The 22,511-nt window shown below is 41.5% G+C and overlaps 1 protein-coding gene across 13 annotated transcripts in view; it reads right to left on the bottom strand.

The window, feature by feature from the left end:
- The window catches only part of ANKRD26 (ankyrin repeat domain 26), a 58,451-nt gene extending 40,007 nt beyond the window's left edge, over nucleotides 1-18,444 (bottom strand). For 7 of the 13 annotated variants that reach the window (XR_013394568.1, XR_013394569.1, XR_003708458.2 and 4 more), the window contains exons 1-16: nucleotides 17,964-18,444; nucleotides 15,304-15,418; nucleotides 14,909-15,082; nucleotides 14,166-14,272; nucleotides 12,795-12,932; nucleotides 12,330-12,472; nucleotides 9,038-9,088; nucleotides 7,347-7,380; nucleotides 7,203-7,266; nucleotides 6,664-6,724; nucleotides 5,313-6,277; nucleotides 3,947-4,082; nucleotides 2,402-2,463; nucleotides 1,629-1,704; nucleotides 1,295-1,339; nucleotides 113-283 (exon numbers count right to left, since the gene is read on the bottom strand). Coding sequence is in view for 10 of the 13 variants with exons in the window: in XM_028745500.2 (XP_028601333.2) it covers nucleotides 113-283; nucleotides 1,295-1,339; nucleotides 1,629-1,704; nucleotides 2,402-2,463; nucleotides 3,947-4,082; nucleotides 5,313-6,277; nucleotides 6,664-6,724; nucleotides 7,203-7,266; nucleotides 7,347-7,380; nucleotides 9,038-9,088; nucleotides 12,330-12,472; nucleotides 12,795-12,932; nucleotides 14,166-14,272; nucleotides 14,909-15,082; nucleotides 15,304-15,418; nucleotides 17,964-18,220 (2,599 nt within the window). In the remaining 3 variants the exon portion in view is untranslated. Of the gene's footprint in view, nucleotides 1-112; nucleotides 284-1,294; nucleotides 1,340-1,628; nucleotides 1,705-2,401; nucleotides 2,464-3,946; nucleotides 4,083-5,312; nucleotides 6,278-6,357; nucleotides 6,558-6,663; nucleotides 6,725-7,202; nucleotides 7,267-7,346; nucleotides 7,381-9,037; nucleotides 9,089-12,329; nucleotides 12,473-12,794; nucleotides 12,933-14,165; nucleotides 14,273-14,908; nucleotides 15,083-15,303; nucleotides 15,419-17,963 lie in introns of those variants that run through there. The other 6 variants (XM_028745502.2, XM_028745503.2, XM_028745505.2 and 3 more) reach the window with 6 other exon arrangements.
- Between the last annotated feature and the right edge of the window lie 4,067 nt (nucleotides 18,445-22,511).

Below are 22,511 nucleotides of genomic sequence, written 5' to 3'. Positions count from 1 at the left end.
GTTAAGTGGGCCCACTAAATATCAAATTAGTTGTGAATAGAATTGTAAGGCATTTTCTCTGCTCTTTGGTATATAAGCAGATCTTAATATTGCAAAGAATGAAACCAACTACCTTTTGAAGCAATTCTTGTTCGAACATCAGATAACTCTTCTGCTCTCCCAGCAACACCAGTATTTTTAGTTAACTGTAGTGGAGATGCATCATCTTGCATCAGAGAGCTCAACGGTTTAGCATAAGGAACAGTCCTCAATGAATTACTGGTAGAATCCCAGTCAGATGTATCTGATAAAGTCAGAATAGTTTTAGAAAGTTCAAAATGCATTTAAGTAAACGCCATGAAACATTTACTTTTTCTAGAAAACAGACAAAATTACCTAATATGTTTTCAATTTATGGATAGAAAGATCTATGGCTTATTATGAACAAAGGAAAGCTCCGTAGAGTTGAAATACTCATCTCTGCAAAATAGATGACCACAGCTCTCCTTCAGGAATTTCAGTGGTAGCCCTCTATGCAAGGATCTTGTTTACAATACTTGCTCATGCCTCTCACAAGAGAAACATTTGTATATGGAAGCATAGAATGTACCAAGTCCACATTGCCTGCCTTTTCTCAAGAACTTAATGGTGGGAATCTCTCTCTTATTTTTGACAGTGTGTCATGGACCCGCTGGATGCAGAGGAGTGGTGAAAGGAACCAGCTAGGGAACCCGCAAGAGAAGAAGGCTTAGAGCCTAGGGCTTGTTGGTGGGACAACAATGAGTGGTCAGAGGAAGAGGAGGAGGTGTCAGAAGCTGAACAGGTAACATGGTTTAGTGAGCAGGAAGAGTCCGTGACAGAGAACAGTCCAGAAGCAGAAGCGGGCTGGGGGGGGGGGGGCAAGAGGCAGAGATGAAGCAGGATGCTGAAAAAGCCAGGGAGTCTCCCGCTATGACCAGCTCTCCTCCTCCCTGGTCTCCCAGAACTAGAGAGGTATGAAGCAGGCAGAACAAAGACAGGCAAGACAAAGGAGCCTCAGATTGCTTGAGGCAGGGGCCTTCAATCCTTGCAACTGCCTCATCAGGGCAAGACCTGCTGGGAAGAATTCCTGTGCTCACCAGGCCTGAGCTGTTTTGTTTCTTTGAATAAAGAGTTCATTCATTGATACCTTGTGAATTATTGCTGACCTGATCCTGACACCTGCCCTGAGAGAGACTAAGCTAATATATGGTGGCCTTAAGTTCTTTATTCAGAAGCATAGGATAGTTTATTGTTGTCTTTTCAGGGCATGACACAAATAAAAATAACTAAGAACCTTCAAGATCATCTGCAGCGTCTAGTCCAAGTTCTTCCATTAAATCTGAAAGAAGAAAAAATACAAAGTACGTCAGCTGAAAATGATACAGTGGACGCCCGGGTTGCGAACGTCATCTGTACGGGAGGCACGTTCGCAACCCGCAGCGCTGCGTATGAGCACGCGCGGGTCACAATTCTGCGCACGCGCCGGAAGTAACCCGTTCCAGTACTTCCGAGTTCGATGCGGTACGCAACCCGAAAACGCGCAACCTGAAGCGTCTGTAACCCGAGGTATGACTGTATTAAACAAAATGTGTATTTTCCTCCAAATAATTTATCATAAAATGCATTACCTGATTTTTGCTTTTCTTTGCTTTCTGCCCTCTGAGGATCAGCATCATGTTTGAAGTTAGCTTTATCAGACTTTGGCTGCAACAAAGATAATCCAAAAAAGAAAGACGAAACATCTGAATTGGACCGTTAGCTATGATGATTAACTGAAGTAATTAGATTCATGTGAGACGACCAACTCAGTGTAGGATACCCTCTTCCACTGTGGGAAGTTTGCTGGACCAGTAATTTTAATGGTGTAAAGCAAGTTCGTGACTGAATGCCGGATACTACATATAGAAATTAACATATCTCCCATTGTTCTCACACAATAAAATTCACTCAAGCAGGGTCAAATGCTTGCAGCCAAACATTTCCTAGGACCATTACTGGTGACCTCAGTATCGCAGCTTCTCCATGATACATTGGTTGCAACTCATCTACCATGTCTCAACAAATGAAACTGACCTATGGAAAATGTAACTTGAAAAAGAGAGACATTGCGCATACCTTTGTAAACCAAGAAAACTTTAATAATTTTTTTAAAAAAAAGCATATTCTGCTATTCAATGTTACACTTCCAAAGCTTACCTATGACCTGTTCCCTCACATATATGCAGTATGATTTGGTAAGTATGTAAAGTATAGAACGTACTGAGTTGGTTAGAGTGTGGTGCTGATAATTTCAAGATTGCAAGTTCAATCCCCATATGGGATAATATATAAGGAAATCAAGAAGAGGCTCAAAAGAGCAATGTTTCTTTGAAAGCCTCGTCAGTAGTGAAAAGTAGCCTACCTTTGAAGTCCATGAAGATTCTTCCTCTTCCTCTTCTTCATACATTCCAAATGTCAATGCAGCTACAAAATAAAAGATCAACTGATTTTTCTCTATAAAAGAAATTTTCCGCCACAAGCAAGAGGGCAGCCCCAGCTGACAAATCATCACAGCAAGAGACAAAGCAGCAAAGCTGAGTTGAGCATTTGCTTGGCTAGAGAAAATACTAGTATTCATTTAATCAAAGTCTCAGTTTAACTGCACTGTAACACTCTTTCTGATATTTGCGGCCTAAGCAACTTTAAAAACTAATATGAGTACCTTTAATTGGGTCTGGAAACAAACTGGCAACCAATACTGCTCCTTTAAAACTGGGGTTATATGAGTTCTAAAGGGAACCCCAGACAGTAATCTGACTGCTGCATTTTGAAGCTTCTGAGTAGATTCAAGGGCAGCCTCACATAGAATACATTGGGATAATGCAATCTGGAAGTCACCAGAGATTGGAGTACCATGGCAAGTTATATTTGTCCAAAATGGGCTATAACTAGTGAACCATGCAGATGAGATAGCAGAAAGGGTTTTGGATTTGTTTAGCACCAGAGGAAATTTTGGGACAAACTGGGTCTGCCCAAAAGGAGAAAACTCCACTTGAACCAGGATGGAACCAGACAGTTAAGACTTAAAATTAAAAAGAAGGCAGAGCAATTTTTAAATGGATTGAAGCAGGAAAGACAGGAAAGAAGCAACACCTGGTTCAGAACAAATCAGGGATGAGTAGGGAAATGTTTATGATCTAAGTGGGTGAACATTGAGAGTGCATGGCCATATGATAGACAAGGGGGGTGGTCAGAGCATTTTAGGATAAAATACATATGCCAAAGACATTTGGAGAGTGTCACCATGTCTAGATATCCTTATTTTGATGCTGGAACACTTTGAGCTGACCAAGATGGTTGAGCTGGAGTGCATTGTCTTAGAGGAGAACATGCATAGGATCATGCTGTTATAGTAGCATTAGCTGGTTGGGCAATGGACAGGTCGACCAACAGTCGGTGGAACTAAACTCAATTGAAAGCAGTCAACTAATTCTTATTGTGTTCCCATTCTCCTTCCTGCTGAGTTCTACAAGAACAACTCAAGGTGGAAGAAACTGACAGACAAATCCATCCCCTGGACAAATTAGAGCAGTGTTTCCCAACCTTTTTTTTGCCATGCCCCACCTAAGCATCTCTAAAATCCTGATGCACCCCCCCCCCCGTGACATATAATTCTTATTATTCAAAATGTGAACTCCTATTCACGTGGAGGAAGCCTAAAAGGCCATGAACTTGGTCTAAACAAGCTTCCAAATTGTCCCCCATGGGGCTTGTGCCCCACATTGGGAACCACGGGGTTAGAAGTAGACAGGTACACAGGTAAAGGCTGTCAGAGGGCAGACTGAGACCAATGCTTGCAACAAGTCATTGTATTTCAGATTTTAAATATGCGAGTGACCGAAATGAAATTCCAAAATGATATTAACATTAATCGGTGATATGGATAAAGAAAATTTGAGTTTTGTACCCTTTTTAACAGCACCATCTTGTAGTGGGTTCTGAGGGCTACCGATACGTATCCTTTTTTTATCGACAACATCTGATTTCCCCCCATCTTTCTCTTCATCATCTTCTTTCTCACCATCTTCCTCTGAAGATTCTCCCTAATGCAAAGAATGTACTAATTTTAAAATTAAACTTCCCACTTATTGTTTAATCTACATACAAATAAATTTTGTAAGATTTAAGGCGGAAGTCCTGTACTACTTACCTGGGAGTAAGCTCCGCTGAACAAAATGATACTTACTTCTGAGTATGTACATATAGAATTGTGTTGTAAAGTTAAAAATACCACTCTAGGGTCCTCTTGCGGGAGACACTAAGAATGGCTTTTTACCTGAAACATCTTGCTTCAGACTGCTGCCAATGTATTATAGGGGGAGAAATGTCCATCAATCTGTCAATCACTAAGAACTCTGAAGAGGGTTCTCTCAGAAACCAGTCAGCTGACTGGTGTTGTCAGTGAGCCCTACTTGCCAAGGAACAATTAAGAACTCTTGATTGTTCATTTGCAGCCACACCTTTACCTGCCCGCACCAGACATCAGATATAATATGAGGTGTGTGGCAGGTTGGCATGGCTTGGGGAAACCTGCTGGGCTTAATTATAGGCCTGTAGGCTAGAGATTCCCCACTGCTGTCATAGTTTACTTATTTTTAACATAGTTCCATTTCCATTATTTTATTAACCATAAATTATTACTGATCTGTTATCGTTGTAATTCTATGTGCTTTTCCTCTATGGACTTATGAAAGCAGTTCACAATTAGAAAACAGTAATTATCAACTATAAAAGAGTAGACACCCTAAGACGGATTTCTGAGGCAGTTCTTAAAGACTGTGCATGCTCATAGCTGTCATTCTTGTATCCTAGTCCCAAGCCATTTCTGACTTTACAGGCCAGAACCAGCACCTTCAACTGTGACTAGAAACAAACTGCCTATCTGCCTATGCAGATTTTGTAGCATTGATGAAACACAATAAAGCTAGCACTTACTGGTTAACCATTACACTGCTATGTTCTGAACCATCTGCAGTTCCCAAATAACTTTTAAGGGCAGTCATTTATAAAATGCATTACACTAGTTCAGAGGTAGCCAATGCGCCATCTTAAATATGTTTGGGACTACAGCTCCCTTCACCCCTAGCTGTTAGCCATGCTGACTATCCCTGAAGTAATCCAACAGCAGTTATACAAAAAATGACGGGGTGGCTAATATGAAACCAAAAATTTTACCTTTAATTCACAATGCAGATTCCTTTGCTGAAGTTCATCTTTACCTTTCATTTTTTGCTTTACTACATGATTTTTTCCAACATATTATATTCACTTACTTTGGTACTAGGTTGAAAAGCTTTTAGATTTTCTTCCTCAATATTCTCACTTTTCTGAACTAGTGGTTCACATACTGTTTCTTCCAGTTCTTCTGAATCCATGTACTGTTCTTCTCCAATATCTTGATTATCCAAAAGATCAGCATCCTTGGAATTCTGTTTTCTAGATTTGTGTTTTTCAAGTTCTGTCTCAGACCCAGGATCATCAACGTTTTCAATGTCATCACCCATGTTTGAATCTACCCCGTTATCACGGCAACTGTTTGAGGGAGATGAAAATGCATCTTTTGTACAATCTTTGGTTGCTTCAAAAATCTCAGATGGGCTCTCATGTGAAATATTGGTGCTTTTCTCATTTTCTTGGAATTGGTCTTCATATTTAGAACTTTTTTCTTTTTCAAATGAACAATTGGACAGTTCATTATTTACACTGCTAATAGCTCTATTTTCATCTGAACGCTCATGTTGCCCATCAATAAAAGATACAGGGACGCCAACAGATTCTTTCAGTCCTTGGTTTTGTAAATCTATTTCACTATTAGTATTAGAAGCATTTCCCTCCTGCTTAAGCTCACTGGATGCAATGGATTTTCTGCCTTCTGATTTTTCAAAATATTCCCCTTTCACATTTTCTATCTTGCCCAAACTTTCTTCTATGTTTTCCTCACTAAAATTATTCTCCTTTTCTTCACTGAATTTATCTTCCATTTCTGCCTTTATCCCCTCTTCTTCCTCCTCCTCTCCTTCCTCTTCTTCCTCTTCCACGTCTTCTTCCTCCTCCTCTTCCTCCTCCTCTTCTTCTTCTTCTTCTTCCTCCTCCTCCTCTTCCTCGTCTTCTTCCTCCTCCTCCTCATATTCTTCCTCTTCAATGATTGAAGAATCATTTGGATCATTCAATTCTTGCTTTGGGGAATTAATGGATACTGCTTGTATATTTTCTTTTGATGACTGATTATTTTCATTGTCTTTATACAAACATAAGTGGGTATAAAAATACAGATGATAAACATATGATAGATTGAAACTTGTAAGTTAATTTTTTTACCTGCGTAGGGTCCAGTTTGGGAGTCATCTGGGAACACTTTGAAAAGGAGCCGGGTGAGGACAGAACAGGATGAGGAAAGGATTGAACTTGGAACAAAGGCTTAGGAAGGGACTTTCTCAGATCTTCAGCTTCAGAATCTGATTTATTCTGTTGCGAAATGGCTATAGGTTCTGCTCTGATAATGCTACTTTTCTCATCTACTACATCAAAATACAAACACACACAAAAAATTAAACACAGGAGAAATAATTATTTTTAAAAATTGCTCAAGCAAGTTATAATAAACCTGTTTTACAGGCAACTTACCATTTTTCTTGATTTGCTGGGAAAGATTCATTATCTGAGCCAAACTTGGTTTCTCTGGTTTCTGGAAACAAAATTTAAGCACGTTAAGATTTAGCTGAAGCAACACTTCATATATTATATTTTTAACAAGCCACATTATGTTGTTTCTTTCTCAGCAGTGGGTGAAGAAAGCTCCAAGACTTTTACATAATGACCCATCACTGGAGTTATCAATCAATCAATAGATCAATCAATCAATCAATCAATCAACCAATGTGTTTATTATGGCAAACAGCCAGCCTATTTAAACCATAATTTCTGCATAATTCTCTACATAAACAATAAGAACAATCAATCTGGGGTTTAATAATCAATATATTAATTAAGTGTACTTAAAATATGTACATCGCTGGAGTCAGAGTTTGCAAACAGGGGAAAACTCACAGGCGAACAAAAAACACTGATCACACTGGTTGAGGTATGGTATAGTACCAATAGCAGATGGTGGACCCAAGTCTAACAGGTTATGGTTCAACTGACTTCTGCAAGTTATAACATACCTTAGGACTGAAATCTTCTTCTTCTGAAGAAATCCAGCTGTCATTATCCGCTTTTCCAGAATCTCTGAAATGAACATTTAAAAATCAGAATAAAAATCCAGTTTTGTAGAACTAATTTTATCAAAAGCAAATGTAAAATCTTACCTGAATGAATCTCCAAAGGAATGGTCATCAATAACTGTTTAAAAAGCATGCACAATAAAAACATAAAAATCAAGACAATGAACAAACTTTAAGGAACAATTTCAGTTAAAATGTTTTAAACTGTACAAATCTTTAAAGATATTAAGGTACAAAGATAAATGATCTTTAAAAATCTGAAAATAACTGCCTTGTGCACTTTTGTACATGTTCACTAGCTAAATAAAAAACAGCAAGCATGGATCTAAAATTCCCCCATTGTAAAGCTTATCACTCCCTATGGTATTGGGTATGGTGGAAATGCACGGCCATTTAGAATACAAATCCATAATCAACGATATACATGGATACAAGTGTGCATGAATAGAAGGACCTATGTAAACACAACTCCTTCTCAAGTCGTGGCTTTTTGATTGCATCAATGTAAAAAAATGGCTCCATAGGCATATCTTTATTTTAATTGTGAAGTTGTCTTTAAAGCCAAAGTACAAAAAAAGTTTCACATTCACAGATGCCTCGATGTGTATTTGGGGCCTTGTTGAAAGGCAGGTCAGAATTTTTTTTTAAAAAATCAATCAATAAAACAAGCACACAAGCCACCTTCCATGTTGGGAGTAATTTTGAGCACTTACACTATCTCAATTCCAAATGGCTGGGTCTTTCTGAGCCTTTTGGGGAAATTCTGAAGGAAAAGAAATCAGGGCTTTCCCCAAGAGTTATCCAAAGCTCAAAAAGTTCTGGTTTATGGAAGTTCTACCATTGTCATCCCTATTGTCTTCCAAAATTACTTGTTTCAGGGGCAGGGGTAGGAAATGCAAAGTATTTTTCCTAAATTTCCAGCTCTCTACTAAGGAAGCTTCTGAGCCTGTTCATAATGCATGAGAACTCTGAAAATTCTCTTCCCCCGCCCAATAGATAAATCAAGGAGATTGAAGAATGTCACTACACTTCCCATAACAGGCTGAAAAGGAATGAGAAGCTACACAGAAGAAACAGCCCACATTCTAACACAAGGAGTTCTAGTACATGGAGAAACAACTTTCAGAGACCAAAGATACAATTCACTCATCCAAATTACCTCTGCTGACCCGTAACACTGTGAGTGCTAGTTAAGCAAGGCCATTACCCTATGGGTGAGAAGTTCCTCACTGCCTGAGGAACATTCTCTGTGAAGCTTAGACAATCCCATCATGTGCACAATGGGAGCTCCAGCATACAGTGGATCCAAATAGTACAGAACAGCAACAATAGCTTCTAAATCATTCACTCTTGAAGAGAACAAGATACCAAGGGCTAAATTAGATGATAGGTAAAATGAGAAATTGCATTTCACATTTCTGCATTTTAAAACAAATTGCAGATATGGGGATGTTGATCAGACCCAAGTCCATGAAAGATAAAACTGATGCTTATAGCAACTTCTTCCCCAGGAGGAAAAGCATGGGGCGGGGGAACGACAACTATGGCAGGGGGAGATGATTTAAGCATCCATCCTTGGTTGCCATATTTCTCAATCCTGACACACACAAACCCATCATCTAGTTTGGCCGTTATTTCCACATCAGCTTGCTACAATTGAACTACGTACTACGGATTTTCTAAAAGCAGTAAGCACAAACCAAAGCAGGGAATCTGAATTAAGAATCTAAATCTAAATGAATCATTACATATTTGACCCTTGGAGACTGTTATACCTTTCCCTGAATCTCCTGCTGTGTGACTGAGTGTCAGGTGCACTTGTCTATCTATTTAGGCCAAGGCATGGAAGGAATAGATAAAAACAGTGAATTCATAAAACAATTACAAATATAGAAACACAAATACACATATAAACTAACAAGTCATTCAATGTAATGAGTATGCTGCAATGAAAAACAAACCGCCAATTCAAGTTCAAGAGAGGCAAATCATCCAACGCTCTCCCACACTCAGATATTTGGATTTCTCCACTTCTCATAAAAGATCAAAGACACAACTAGAGATAAAAAATGTAGTTTGGAAAGATGTAGCTGATACATTTAGTTCTCTGCTTGGGAATACAGTACCTGATCACCACATTAATAGATATGACCCCCCCCCCCCCTTCTAAGTAGACTGGCTACCAATACAGGGCATGAAAGTTTTCCATTCCATTTAGCATTATTTGCCTGTGAATCTGGAGCTGGTCTTAACAAGTATGAAAGCATGTTTTTTCTCCTTACATATTTTGGTAGATTACATAGATTAATGTATTGAGATGAATATGCTAACATTCTTGTCTTATTTCTCAGGAGGCACTTCTAAGATAGCAGTATAAGTCCAGCTGAGATAAATGTGGCTCACGTCCAGTTAAATGAGCACTATATAGGATTGCAGCTTCTCAGGATACAAAGCGGATGGGCCTATCTAATCCTCCTGACCCTTCCGGTATTAGGGTATGTTACAACAACCAAAATAAATTCTCTCATGCTACAAACTTACTCTAGAGCAATTTATAAACACCAATTACGAAGAGACACATTAGTATTCACTTTTGTTATATATACAGGCAGGAAGCTTCCTGATCATTCCTTTTTTTAAAAAAGTGACAATGTTGAAAGACTTACATTGTATCAGTGTTTCCTAAGAAATGAAAATGTAATTTTAACAGTTGGAAAACACCAAACTAAACAGTTAAAACAGGATTAAGGGGCACATGAGGCATACACACACACGTAAAAAAGGTAAATGTAAAGAACCCCTGGACAGTAGGATGCAGAAACAAACGTCTGTCCCCCAACAGCCCCCTGCACAACAATTGAGCTAGTTCCATTAGGAGCAACAGAAGGTTTTTTTTTAAATAAGCCCAACTGCTGAGGAGGGAGGGGAAGATGTGCAGCAAAGGGAGAGCCGAGGAGGAAGAACTTAACCCTCCACATGTACTGCAATGCCATCAAATATTCATCCCATGCAGCACTTAATTAGGCTTGATGGGGGCGGGGAAGTATCTCAGTGGCTCCAACAAAACAGCATTTTTAAGCCCAATTACTGTACAAGGGTGTGAGGATCCTTGTTGAGATTACAGATGAGGAGGGAAAGATTAACTAACTGTAAAGAGGGTGTTGACAGTAAGTCTAAATGTGTATGTGCATGTCTCTCACTGTGTATAAGGGCTGTGGGCATGATTGAATGAGTGTTATGAACATGTTACTTGTGAATATGCAGCAATTTGCATATGTATAAGAGTGAGCCAGGAGACTCATCCACTTTTTTATGTTAGTCCTGACCATGGCTGATATGCAGCCCTTGGGAGCTTAGAAATTAGAAAACGCAACCCTTGGACCCTAAAGATTCCCTACCCCTGGTTTACACTATGATAATTATGGTTAAAGAAATACGTATCCAACCTAGATTCCACCAGCTTATAGCTACTTTCTATGAGCACTGTTCATTTGGCTGTTTTGATACCACTATTGAGAACCCAGGGCTGTTGTTCAAATTGAATGCTGTTGGCAAGCTCGATATGCAGCCAAAAATTAAGCTGCAACTCTCATTCCACAGTGCATTCAGAGACGTTATTACTATCATCATCATCGTCGTCATCATCATTTAATATATGAATCACTTCCCATGAGGGATCCAGAAGCAATTTACAATATTACTAGAAGTCAATAACTATGACTCAGGTTTCTACTGCAGAAGTGACAGCACAAAGATGAGAGATGAAATGGCTGAAGCAAAGTTTTGATGTCCCCACCCCCAAAAAAGCACCCCTTTCAGTTTAAAATGCTATGTTTAGGGATTTCCATGGTCACTTAAGCTCCAAAACGCAACTGCTAAGGGCCACATCCTTAGCAATGTTTTTTTTTTAGGCAATATGAATATGGCATGGTATCATATGTTTTGGTTAGTTGAAGTTTCACCACTACCTTAAAGCTTTCAGTGGCAGGGGGGTAGACTTAAGCCCCAGACTTCTCTGTACACCAGAAAATGCAACTGAATCTATCACGCAACCAAAGCTACTGAACGTGCAAGCAATAGCCTCCACACAGAATGACAGAGCTAGAAGTGACCTTGTAACTCATCTTTCCTTTTAACCCATTAAATAAGTGAATAGGCAGGATGTGTTGCACTAGTTGCAGCATGATGCCTCACATGAAGGTAGGTATATAATGTTTCAAAGCAGCATTGTGGCAATCATTTTTCGTATCAGGGCCTAGCTCTGTAAATATACACATGCACTAAGTTTGCAGATCAAAGAATGAACCTTCCTTGCAAGATTCTGAACTTCTTTTTATTTTAATAAGCAGACACCCCACAAAGAATAAAAAAGTAATCCTAGTGTACTGCTGTTTTGATTCTTGTACCTTGTCATGGAATTTGCTTCTCTCCAAACTGACCACCCCTTCCCAAGTCCCACCCCCCCCTTTCCCCATTGGGGGAGATATTATGATTAAGTTCAGGATTACAATGAGGGTTTAAGAGGACAAATATTAATTACTTCTATAAAGTGTGTGTGTAAACTTAAATGCTTAAATGCACTATTTTTTACTAAGCAGCCAACGACACAAAGTAACTGCAATATTATAGAAGCTGTTCTATTCTAGCCCTTCAAATATGGCATACATTTAACTAAGTTTGCATATAGCTACCTACAATGTAATTCAGTAGCCTAAACCCTGAATTCTTCAGGTGCCATAAACTTTAAGAAATCCTTAGACACACACACACACTCATTCTGCACCATATTAACATACTGCACAGGCATGTTTCAGGATGAAAACTCAACCCCTAGTAGGAGGCACACAGAAGTCATAAGGAATGTGGCTACTCTGCAATGAACAAGGGATTAAACTAACTGACCTTCAAATTCCCTTCCAGCTCTTATCATTTTGTGAATATTATTAGTCACCAGTTGGGTACTTGAAACATAGAAAGGGTAGCTTCAGTTTGCCTGATCACTTCGGTTGCATAGACTGCATGTCAGAACAAGGACAGATTCTCTTGTTTTAGTATATAAAATCGTACCTTCTTTGTTTGTAGCTGGTGCGCCCAACATGCCAGAATATCCAGGTTTTTCTGGGCTGCTCAATAAAGTTAAGACTTTGTGATCTCCAGAGCTCTGTTCTTTATTTTTGTAGTTCAAAAATTCAGATACATATTGCAGAAGACTAAGGGGTAGAAGGGAGATAATTTTTACAAATCATGACAATACAAACAATTGATTCTTCATGAAGAGAATAAGAACATACCTCAAACCAGAAGAACAGTTTTACATCAACTCAAGGAGTAAAACCCTAACTTTTGAAAGGGTCTTTGACTTTCTAAAGATCCACTCTCACATAACAGTTGATCCATTTATCTATTTGTGTGTGTGTGTGCGCGCGAGTAGCTACATAAATAGATATTTTCATTCCAGCAATGATTAAACAAATTCAACCTATTTATTTTATGGTCAATGAATAATCTTAAATGTTAGAAATAAAAGCTTACATGGGATCTCCGCTATTCAGAGCATAATCCTTTGTTGACCATCCACTTCCATCTCTATGAAAAACATCTGAGCCATGTCGAAGAAGAATGTTTGTTAAATCACGGTGTTTTTCAGAAGCAGCAGTCAACAGTGGAGTTCTGAAACAGAAAGGGAAGGACAGCTGAATTTTATCGATGAATTTAACTTAGATCTTCTACCCGCTGCTGGTTAACAGAACAATACAAACCAAGATCTGCTACACTGGAAATAATGTAGATAAGGCAAGGCATCCCCTCCTCCCAGCTTTGTCAAACTCTGCCAGTAGTGAGTGGGACCAGTGTTGCAGAACTCTCAACTGTGCCTATCTAAATCCAGCACAGGTGTAAGCTACCACTAGTGGAATCCCTGCCACTAGTAGTCAGGGTATAGTCACAGAATGTGGTGTTTCGGGGTGGGCACTGTGAAGGCGCCTGCCTGATATCAATAGGCAGGGAGTTCCAACGTGCAGATGCTGCCACACCAAAAGACTGATTTCTTACAAATGTGGAACGTGTGTTATGTGGCACCTATATTAGTGCCGATTCTGCCAATCAAACTGGTCAAGTGGGCATATATGAGGTAAGGCGATCTTGCAGGTGAATTGGTCCCAAGTTCTTAAGGGCTTTATATACTAATAGTAACGGCTTGAACAAATCAGCAACCAGTGTGAATCTGAGCACAGGTGTTATATACTGACAAGGTCTTACTCCTATCAGCAACTGTGCTGCACCATTCTGCACTAAATGCAGCTTCCAAATCAGGCACAAGGGAAGCCCCACACAGAGCACATTACAAGACTGGGGTGAAGGTGTAAATGGAGGTGTAAAGCAGGTTGCCAAAAAGGATGAAGTAAGAAGCATGGAAATAAGAGTCAAGAAGAAAGCAGGGACATGAAAGGGTGGGCAGCACAGGAAGGAAGTTCCATGCAGATATTCTCTTTTTTTGGTCAAGATTAGGTCTAGATTGGGCTACTATATTGTTACACCAGCAAAGCAACATTTCAGAATGAGATTCAAAGTCTATTCACTGCAGCAGTCTTTGTTCACATTAGCATACTAGTTAAAGGTTGTGAAATAAAACATGGAGAGCTGGTGATTATTAAGAACAGACCCTACTCAAATCCGCTCCAAAAGGTTGGAGGAACCTTCAAAGCAGATTGCAGGGGGGTCTACAGGGCACACGGTGGGAGAACTTTTGTTGTAAAAGTAGAAGTAGTTCTGCAAGTGCAATTACTTTCTTGTATACAACCCATAGTCTCTTCATATATTACAGTTCATGGGACAAAAACTGCAACAGTTTTCTTTAGAAATAGTCCTTAAGTCTTTAGATCAGATAAATGAACCAGACTGTACCTTCCCGAATTATCTGTGGCATTTACAGAAGCTCCTTCTTCCAAAAGAAACTCTACAATTTCTCGATTGTTTTCTGTGACAGCAACAATTAGAGGCGTATTCCCATCCTGAAAGCATAAAACTGAATTAGCAGACAAAATTTGCAATACACACATTATTATATTATATTATATTATATTATATTATATTATATTATATTATATTATATATTATAATTAAAATTTATATACCACCCTATACTCACAGGTCATATTGAAGAATACTGAAGAACATTGAAGAATACTCATTGAATCTTAAGGCCTCTAGGGCTTTGTGCACCCAAACTAGTACTATACAAGGTGCTAAAAGCACATAGGATGGCTTCAGGCTTCTTTGAATTACTCTCTTCCCACTTCAGTAACCAACGGCAGGACAGGGCAGCACCACTCCCTAATTACTCTGAGTAGGTCTCTCTATTCTCCTTCCTGTTCCCACAGAGGGGGAATCATTTGAATAATATCCCACTCAACCCAGAACCAGAATGCTATGCTTTCACATGAATGCTTGGTAAATTGTACATGTTGCACTTGATTGGGGGTGGGTAATATAGAAAAGTTACTCATTACAATGTTCTCTTGCCACAAAAGACAAGTTGCATGCAAGTTGACAACATAAGCAAAATTATTTTTCTTCAATAAACTATTTTAACATTCAAAAGAGCATTCAGAATCAAAAATTATGGTATTCAGCTAATTTTACTTTACCTCATTCTGTGCTTCAATATCAGCATTATATTTAAGGAGATGTTTTGTAATAGCTACACCAGAATTAGCAGCAGCAAAGTGGAGGGCAGTATTACTGTGAGCATCCACAATATTAGGGTCTGCTCCGTTCTCAAGCAGATAAATTGCACAAAATTCCTGCTGGCATTGTACAGCCTGCAACAATTAAAGAAAGGAAATTAGGCCCACAAATTATGTTAATACAAACAAATATTTAATGCTGTCGGAATTTAATGAAACATGAAGCAATAACTTTAACATTATAATAATTAACTTGTTGATGGTTGTCATTAACAAAAAAAGTGGTACTAAACTGGCATCTTCAACTAGATATGGAATTTATAGAATGTGGTATTGTATTACTTTTTCATACATACCTTCATTAATGGAGTTTTCCCTTCATTATCACGGAAATTTAGTTGGCATTTGTTGCCTACCAAGAAAGCAACAATATCTGTATATCCACCAGCACAGGCAAGATGCAAAGGTGTTCTGGAAGGGATACCATTGAGTACAATCAATACATCACTCAGAACAGCAAGAGTTTTTTCCTATGTGTTATTTGACTTAATATTTGTTATCTTACACTTTTGGTTTTGCCCATTTTCCCCTCACAACAACCCTAAAAGTAAAGCCTGAGAGATTATTGATTGACACATAGTTATTAAACTTCATAGGACAAGTATGGTCACAACTTAATAAAGACTCCCCACACCTACTGCTTCTCGTGGTCAATATTAGTGCATTATTTACATTATTTTTTTATTAAGTAAGAAGTTGCAAGAAGTTAACAGGTGCCTGAAAATAGTGAGGCAAGAACAACCCCAAGGAATGTACTGAAGGGGTTGAAGACTCCAAGACTGCTTTACACAATCCCTGCATTCTACCCTGTAAGGGAAACATCATGCAAATGACCGATTATTTCCTACTCAGAAGCATCTTTAGCTGCTGCTTTTTAAGACACATAGTTTAGCTATGCTCCTATTCATGTAATGTTAAGGGCAGACTTTGGTAATCTTTCATAATATGGCCTCCTGTGTGAGCCCAAAATTTGGCACCCCCTAATAAATATTCCCAATCACAAATCTTCCCAATTTTGCACCCCCTCAGTTCAGCACCCTGTGCGAGGGAACTGCCCGACCCACCCTAAATCCAGATGTTAAGCATTCAAAGGTGTTATGTGATCTTTGCAGGGGTGCCAACTTAAATAAAATATTTTCGGGGGGGGGGGAGCTGTGCCAAGTATAACAGATCACATGATGCAGCACACATACACATTTGAATGGCAATGCCCCTCAACTTGGGGGATGGCCCTCTCAAATATTTTATTGGGGATGGCCCGAACAGACCTTGGCCCCTAGGAGTTGGCACCTGTGGATCTTTGGACACAAGTGCACCACTGAAAAAGTGCTCCGGCGTCCAGGATGCAGTGGGTTCAGGAACCGACCGAGGTGGTGCCCGAATTCGTTGCTTAGGGGTACTGCCCCCCTCTCAACTTAGCCTACCTCACAAGGCTACTATGAAGATACAGCGGAGTGACTGCTGTGTATATCGCTCTGCCCTCCTTCCAGGGGTGCCAACTTGAATAAAATATTGGACGACAACAGGTAACCCCCACCCCACATAATCAATTAACAAGACATGGTGCACACACATCACTTGAATAGCCATGCCCAGCAACTTGGGGGTAGGGGCTGGCCCCCTTGAATATTTTAGGGGGGGGCAAAGTGACCTCAGCCCCTAGGAGTTGGCTCCTATGGATCTTTGAACCACTGAAATAGTGCTCCGGCGTCCAGGATGAGGATGCAGAGGGTTCAGGGCCGGGCACTGACCAAGGAGGGGACTGAATTCCTTGCTTAGGGGGTACTATCACTCTCTCTCAACTTGGCCTACCTCATAGGGCTACGGTGAAGATACAGTGACTGTTGCTTATATCACCTGGCATTCCTTCAATTGGTGCCAACTTGAATAAAAAATTGGGAGACGAGGACTGGCCCCCTCAAATATTTTAGGAGGGGAGGCTGAAGGGACCTCAACCCCTAGGAGCTGGCTCCAGTACGTTTCCAAGAACAATTAAAAGTGTGGGTGTTGACCTTTAAAGCACTAAACAGCCTCGGCCCAGTATATATACCTGAAGGAGCATCTCCACCCCCATTGTTCTGCCCGGACGCTGAGGTCCAGCGCCGAGGGCCTTCTAGTGGTTCCCTCATTGCGAGAAGCAAAGCTACAGGGAACCAGGCAGAGGGCCTTGTCGGTAGTGGCGCCTGCCCTGTGGAACGCCCTCCCATCAGATGTCAGAGAGATAAATAACTACCTGACATTCAGAAGACATCTGAAGGCAGCCCTGTTCATGGAAGATTTTAATGTGTGACATTTTAGTCTTTGTTGGAAGCCGCCCAGAGTGCTGGGGAAAGCCAGCCAGATGGGGGGCGGGGTACAAATAATAAATTATTATTATTATGGATCTTTGAATCACTGAAAAAGCAATCTCCAGCATTCAGGATGAGAATGGAGTGGGTTCAGGGCCAGGCACCGACCAAGGAGGGGACTGAATTCCTTGCTTTGGGGGTACTGTCACTCACTCACTCTCAACTTGGCCTACCTCACAGGGCTACTGTGAAGATACAGTGGAGTGACTGTACAGTGGTACCTTGGGTTAAGTACTTAATTCGTTCCGGAGGTCCGTTCTTAACCTGAAGCATTTTAGCTAATGGGGCCTCCCGCTGCCGCCGGAGCACAATTTCTGTTCTCATCCTGAAGCAAAGTTCTTAACCCGAGGTACTATTTCTGGGTTAGCGGAGTCTGTAACCTGAAGTATATGTAACCTGAAGCGCATGTAACCCGAGGCACCACTGTATCTTCAAAGGAAGCAGCAGCAGGCCAAGCTGAGCGCCAAATCTTGTAGGAGGAGGAGGCGGCGCTATATTCCCGAAACAACAATAATGATAATAATAATGATAATAATAAAATGCCAAGAAGCCTCCTCCGGCTCAGATTCGGGGAGGGGGGAGCCTTTTCCGCGGCTCGCCCTCATCACCTGGAGTCCTTATCCGGCTCGTTGATGTCGTGCCTCTGCACGAGCCGCTGCACGTCGCCCAGGCTCCCTTCGGCCGCTGCCCGGTGCAGCTGGCCCAACTCTTTCTTCCGCACCACGTAGGCGCCATCGCTGGCGAGGCATGAGGTGCAGGCGGACACGACAACCTCGCCGGCCGCTTCGCTAGACGCCGACGACGCCGGCTGCTGCTCCGCCGCCCGCCTCTTCTTGAGCCTCAAGATCCCCTTCAGCCTCTTCATCCCTGTCGGCGGAGGCCGGGGGAAGGGAAGCGGGGCGGCGGCGGCGGGGCTCTCGGGGGGCGCAGCCGCCGGCCGACTGGACTCCCTCTCGCCGGGAAACGAAAGCGGCCCCTGACAGACATTCAACGGCCCATTGGCTAAACTGGGGGTGGGGGTGGTGGGAGAAGGCCGTCCGCGCGAGCCGCCAACCGCCGCCTCAGAACCGCGACGGTGGGCGGGGCGAGGAAAGCGCGGCTCGCAGCCAAGGCAACGGCTTTTTCCTCAGGGCGGAGCTACGCATGCGCTCGGAGAGAAAGGCTTTCCGGCAGCGAGGTCTCTTCCTTTTAAAGTGGCGCATGCGTGGCTGTCCTTGGAAGTTCCTCGGGTTCTCTTCCTCTCTGCTGCTCTTAAGTGCGCGTGGCTGGGTTGCCACGTGCGTTGCGTGCGAAGCCTCGGTTTGCCCCAGGGTTAAATGAGGAGGCCTGCACGCGTGGCTCGAGACAAACGCTCTCTGTGGCTTTATTTCATGTGCTTTGTTTCACACAACTGTGCCCCATAGCTGTCAACGTTTCCCCTTTTTGAGTATTTTTTTTTAATTAAAAGATTTTCTTGTTTTACAGAAGTATGTGTAATGTCTCTCGTATTTTTTCCATGTAACAGTTTTACAAATCCGTTTCATTTGTTGAGACATTAGGGGGAGAGGGAAAAAAGGGGGGTGGAATAGGATTCCTCGCAAGAAAAGGGAAAAGTTGACAGCTATGCTGTGCCCATTCCTACGCTGCGTTTGCATTGCACTGTGTTTTCAGCGTGCAACATCCACAGGTCGCTATCCTGGGAGCCTTTGTCTTGTTTGGGACCCTTTCTTTTACTGCTGCATGCCACCCACTTCCAGTGTTCCTGGCGCCCCCGTTGTTTTTGTCTCTCTCCCCCCCCATGTCTTGTGTGACACTGTAAACCATCTCCAGTGCTTGACCGTATTGAGTCAGTGGCTCATGTGCTTCTGGCTCGCACTCTTGATAAAGATTTGAGGCGTTCGAGTTGATGGGCTATGCTGAAATGGCAAAACTAACTAGGAAGCTCAGGAATCAAGAAGGCAAGAAATTTAAAGAAAGAATGGGAAACATTCATAATGTATATACATTCATAATGTATATACAAAATCATTGTAAACAGGTCAAAAGTCCCAAGGCGGCCTGACATGTCGAGGCTCATGGGTGTCTCACACAAGCCCTCTCAGTTACACATTGAACCAAGCCCTTGATCCCCACTTCTCTCCCTTCAGTGCCTTGAGAGCAAAGACAGCAATGGAACTAGTGGGAAGTCCAGAATTGATATAGAAGACCCCATCTGTCACCTTTGGGAACTTACCTGTGATGACTTTGCTCTGAACACATACAGAGAGAGAGAGAAATAAAAAAGCATGTGGATTTAGGTTGACAACATTATTATAATGGTGAATTTTGACACAGCGTAAAGTGATTTATATATCACTTTTGTTGTTGTTTAGTCGTTCATTCATGTCCGACTCTTTGTGACCCCATGGACCAGAGCACGCCAGGCACTTCTGTCTTCCACTGCCTCCTGTAGTTTGGTCAGACTCATGTTGGTAGCTTCGAGAACACTATCCAACCATCTTGTCCTCTGTCATCCCCTTCTCCTTGTGCCCTCAATCTTTCCCAACATCTGGGTCTTTTCCAGAGAGTCTTCTCTTCTCATGAGGTGGCCAAAGTATTATCTCTACTTAAGATCTTAATGTGGAGCTTTAATGAAGCTTAAGCAATGCAGAACTTTTACACAAGGCTTACTCTGAGGTGAAGGTGAGTACAGGGCTGCCTCTGTTCCTGTTTGGACTACATGTGCAGATAAGTAGCGTAAATATAGCGTCCATGCAAAAATGTGTCTGTTTAACTCTCCTGAATCAATCGCCCGGAATGGCCACATTATAATGGTTCAAACATGCTTTCATCCTGGCTGCATTTGCCCTGTTATGCTGCTTTGAACCTTGCTTGCCTTTTGCTCATTGTTTTGCTCATGGATTATATATATCAGATTATATATATCTTGGGAACATACGATTTGGCTGGATTTTTGAAAACTATGTGTTCGTACACTATGTGTAGTGGGAAAGAAGGAGGGACCAGTGCCACTTTAAAATATAAATATGAGTTGCCCCATTTATAGATGTCCATTCTTTATTTAATTTCAACCCAATACTTCCTAGTGTGCTATGAGAACCAGAAAAAAGAATCCGTTTTGATAGTTCCACAATGTGTAGGAGCCAAATTATTACACCAAATTATTAATGAAAGTCCTCACTGTAGGTAATGCTCTTGATACTGACACATAAAAATCCACCGTGGGGAAAGCAGTGAGATTGCAGGAGAAGGTGAAGGCAGGAGAAACATTAAGCATCCCCTTCACTTATTGCTCGGTCTTGAAGTTGCACACCTGCAATCCTGTTTTTAGCGTTACCTATGAAAATCAGCCTAGCTTCTTAAAATAACATTTCTACAGCTATATTACTATGACATCTAGTGGGAAAAGTGATGTAGTACGTTTTGCTGTAGCTGAGGTTCTCAACGTTTCTGAGGCCATGGCTCTCTTAACCGGCTACAGTCTTTCTGCGGCACCCCTGTGAGACTCAGGAGTAGGGCCGGATTTAGATGAAGAGAGGCCCTAGGCTACTCCAATTGTGAGGCCCCTCCCCATCCCCCACCCTCACAACTAGAAGAAAATGGAAGAGTGTTATAAACCAAATTGAGTGAAGCCAAGGATGATGACGGGTATTCGGCCTGGGCAGGCCATCAGCCTTCCTGTTATATAGCTGCAAGGATTGACAAGCCATATGACCCTCACCTGAATCTCATAGCTCTCCTGACAGATGAGTTAATCACCTGACAGGTCATTAAATGAATTTTAATCTCGTATGTAAATTCTCAAAACTTTCTTATTTGTTTATTCGAGCAGCTACTGCTCTCACTTCATTACAAACAGTATTTCTACCTGCAACACCCTTGAACAAACCTGCTCCTCTTCCTATCATATATATTTTGTTTCCATTTGCAACTGTAGCTGCCTCTGATGAGTTATCATTTAACTCTTGGGGGGGGGGAATTAGCATCAGACCTTATGTGCCAAATTAACCAACTACGGTTACTGTTAATAGCACCGGTTTTCCTATAACTTGATATTGCTGGATAGTTCTGATGAACTGCAAAAGCATTTTTAGTTTGCTTTCTGTTGCCACCCTGGAACTTTTATTAGTGCCACTTTGTTTTGTATGATTCCTTGCAAATGAAGGAAAACATCTTTTCTCCTTGTATATGTTGATAATATGATTTTGGTTACTGAGAACAAACAAGAGTGTACAGAAACAAGATTGGGTGCAGGCCTGGCCAGGATATAGGCATCCTGTGACAAAGGTGACCTGTGTGCTTGCTTGCTTGCTTGATTAACAGCTGTTGGGAACTTCAAGGTCCCTGCTCTCCCTTCTTGTGGTCTTTATATTCGACCTGGAGACGCCAATAGAGAGCATTCCATGTCAAGAAGGAGGGCAAGTGGGCACCCTATCAAATGTTGTGGCAGGAGCTACACGGAGCAGGGCCTTTTCACTGGTGGTGCCCACTGTATGGCTCGCTCTTCCCCGACCTGCTCTCTTTTGGCCTGTATTTTGGAGCTTTATAATCTAGGAAGACTTTGGAATAACAAGTCTTATCAGTTGCTGACATAAGAGCGGATTTTATTTGCTGTTATTCTGGGCTCCTGGTACACCAGCGTAATACAGTTGGCCAGGATGAAAGAAGGGATACAATTTATGAGCTTTCTCCATTATGTGCACAGTAGAGGGTGTTCAGTCAAGAGTGCAAAGGCTGAGCTGAAGCGTTTCCTGCTGGTTACCTGCTTTTAGCAATAGGGGTCGCTGTTTGGTAGTACCCAATTGATTAGCTGCCAGATTCTAGAACTCCCTATTGGTGGCTCTTAGGTAATTCCAAAAATACGGAGTCCACTCATAAAACACAGTGTTCATTCATAAAGCAGTAACATAAATCTCAATTGCTACATGTTGGGTGTGTATTTCAGCGGTTGAACGTACAGGTTTATGGCCATGCTGTAATGTAGTGCTTATGCAACTGTGAATTAAAGGTGGCTGGGCTCATGGTCCCGGGGTTTGGGGGGGTGTTAGAATAGCTGCTCCATGATTGCAGTCATGGGATTGTTGTCTATCACATGAGGGTATATGTTTTGACTCCACAGAGTGGGAAGTGACGGAGTCAGGATGTTTGTGTTAAGCCTTAGCAGAATTTGTAGCTTT

This window comes from Podarcis muralis, chromosome 10, assembly GCF_964188315.1.
Source record: "Podarcis muralis chromosome 10, rPodMur119.hap1.1, whole genome shotgun sequence".
NCBI lineage: Eukaryota > Metazoa > Chordata > Lepidosauria > Squamata > Lacertidae > Podarcis > Podarcis muralis.
This window is presented reverse-complemented; position numbering and strand designations above follow the sequence as displayed.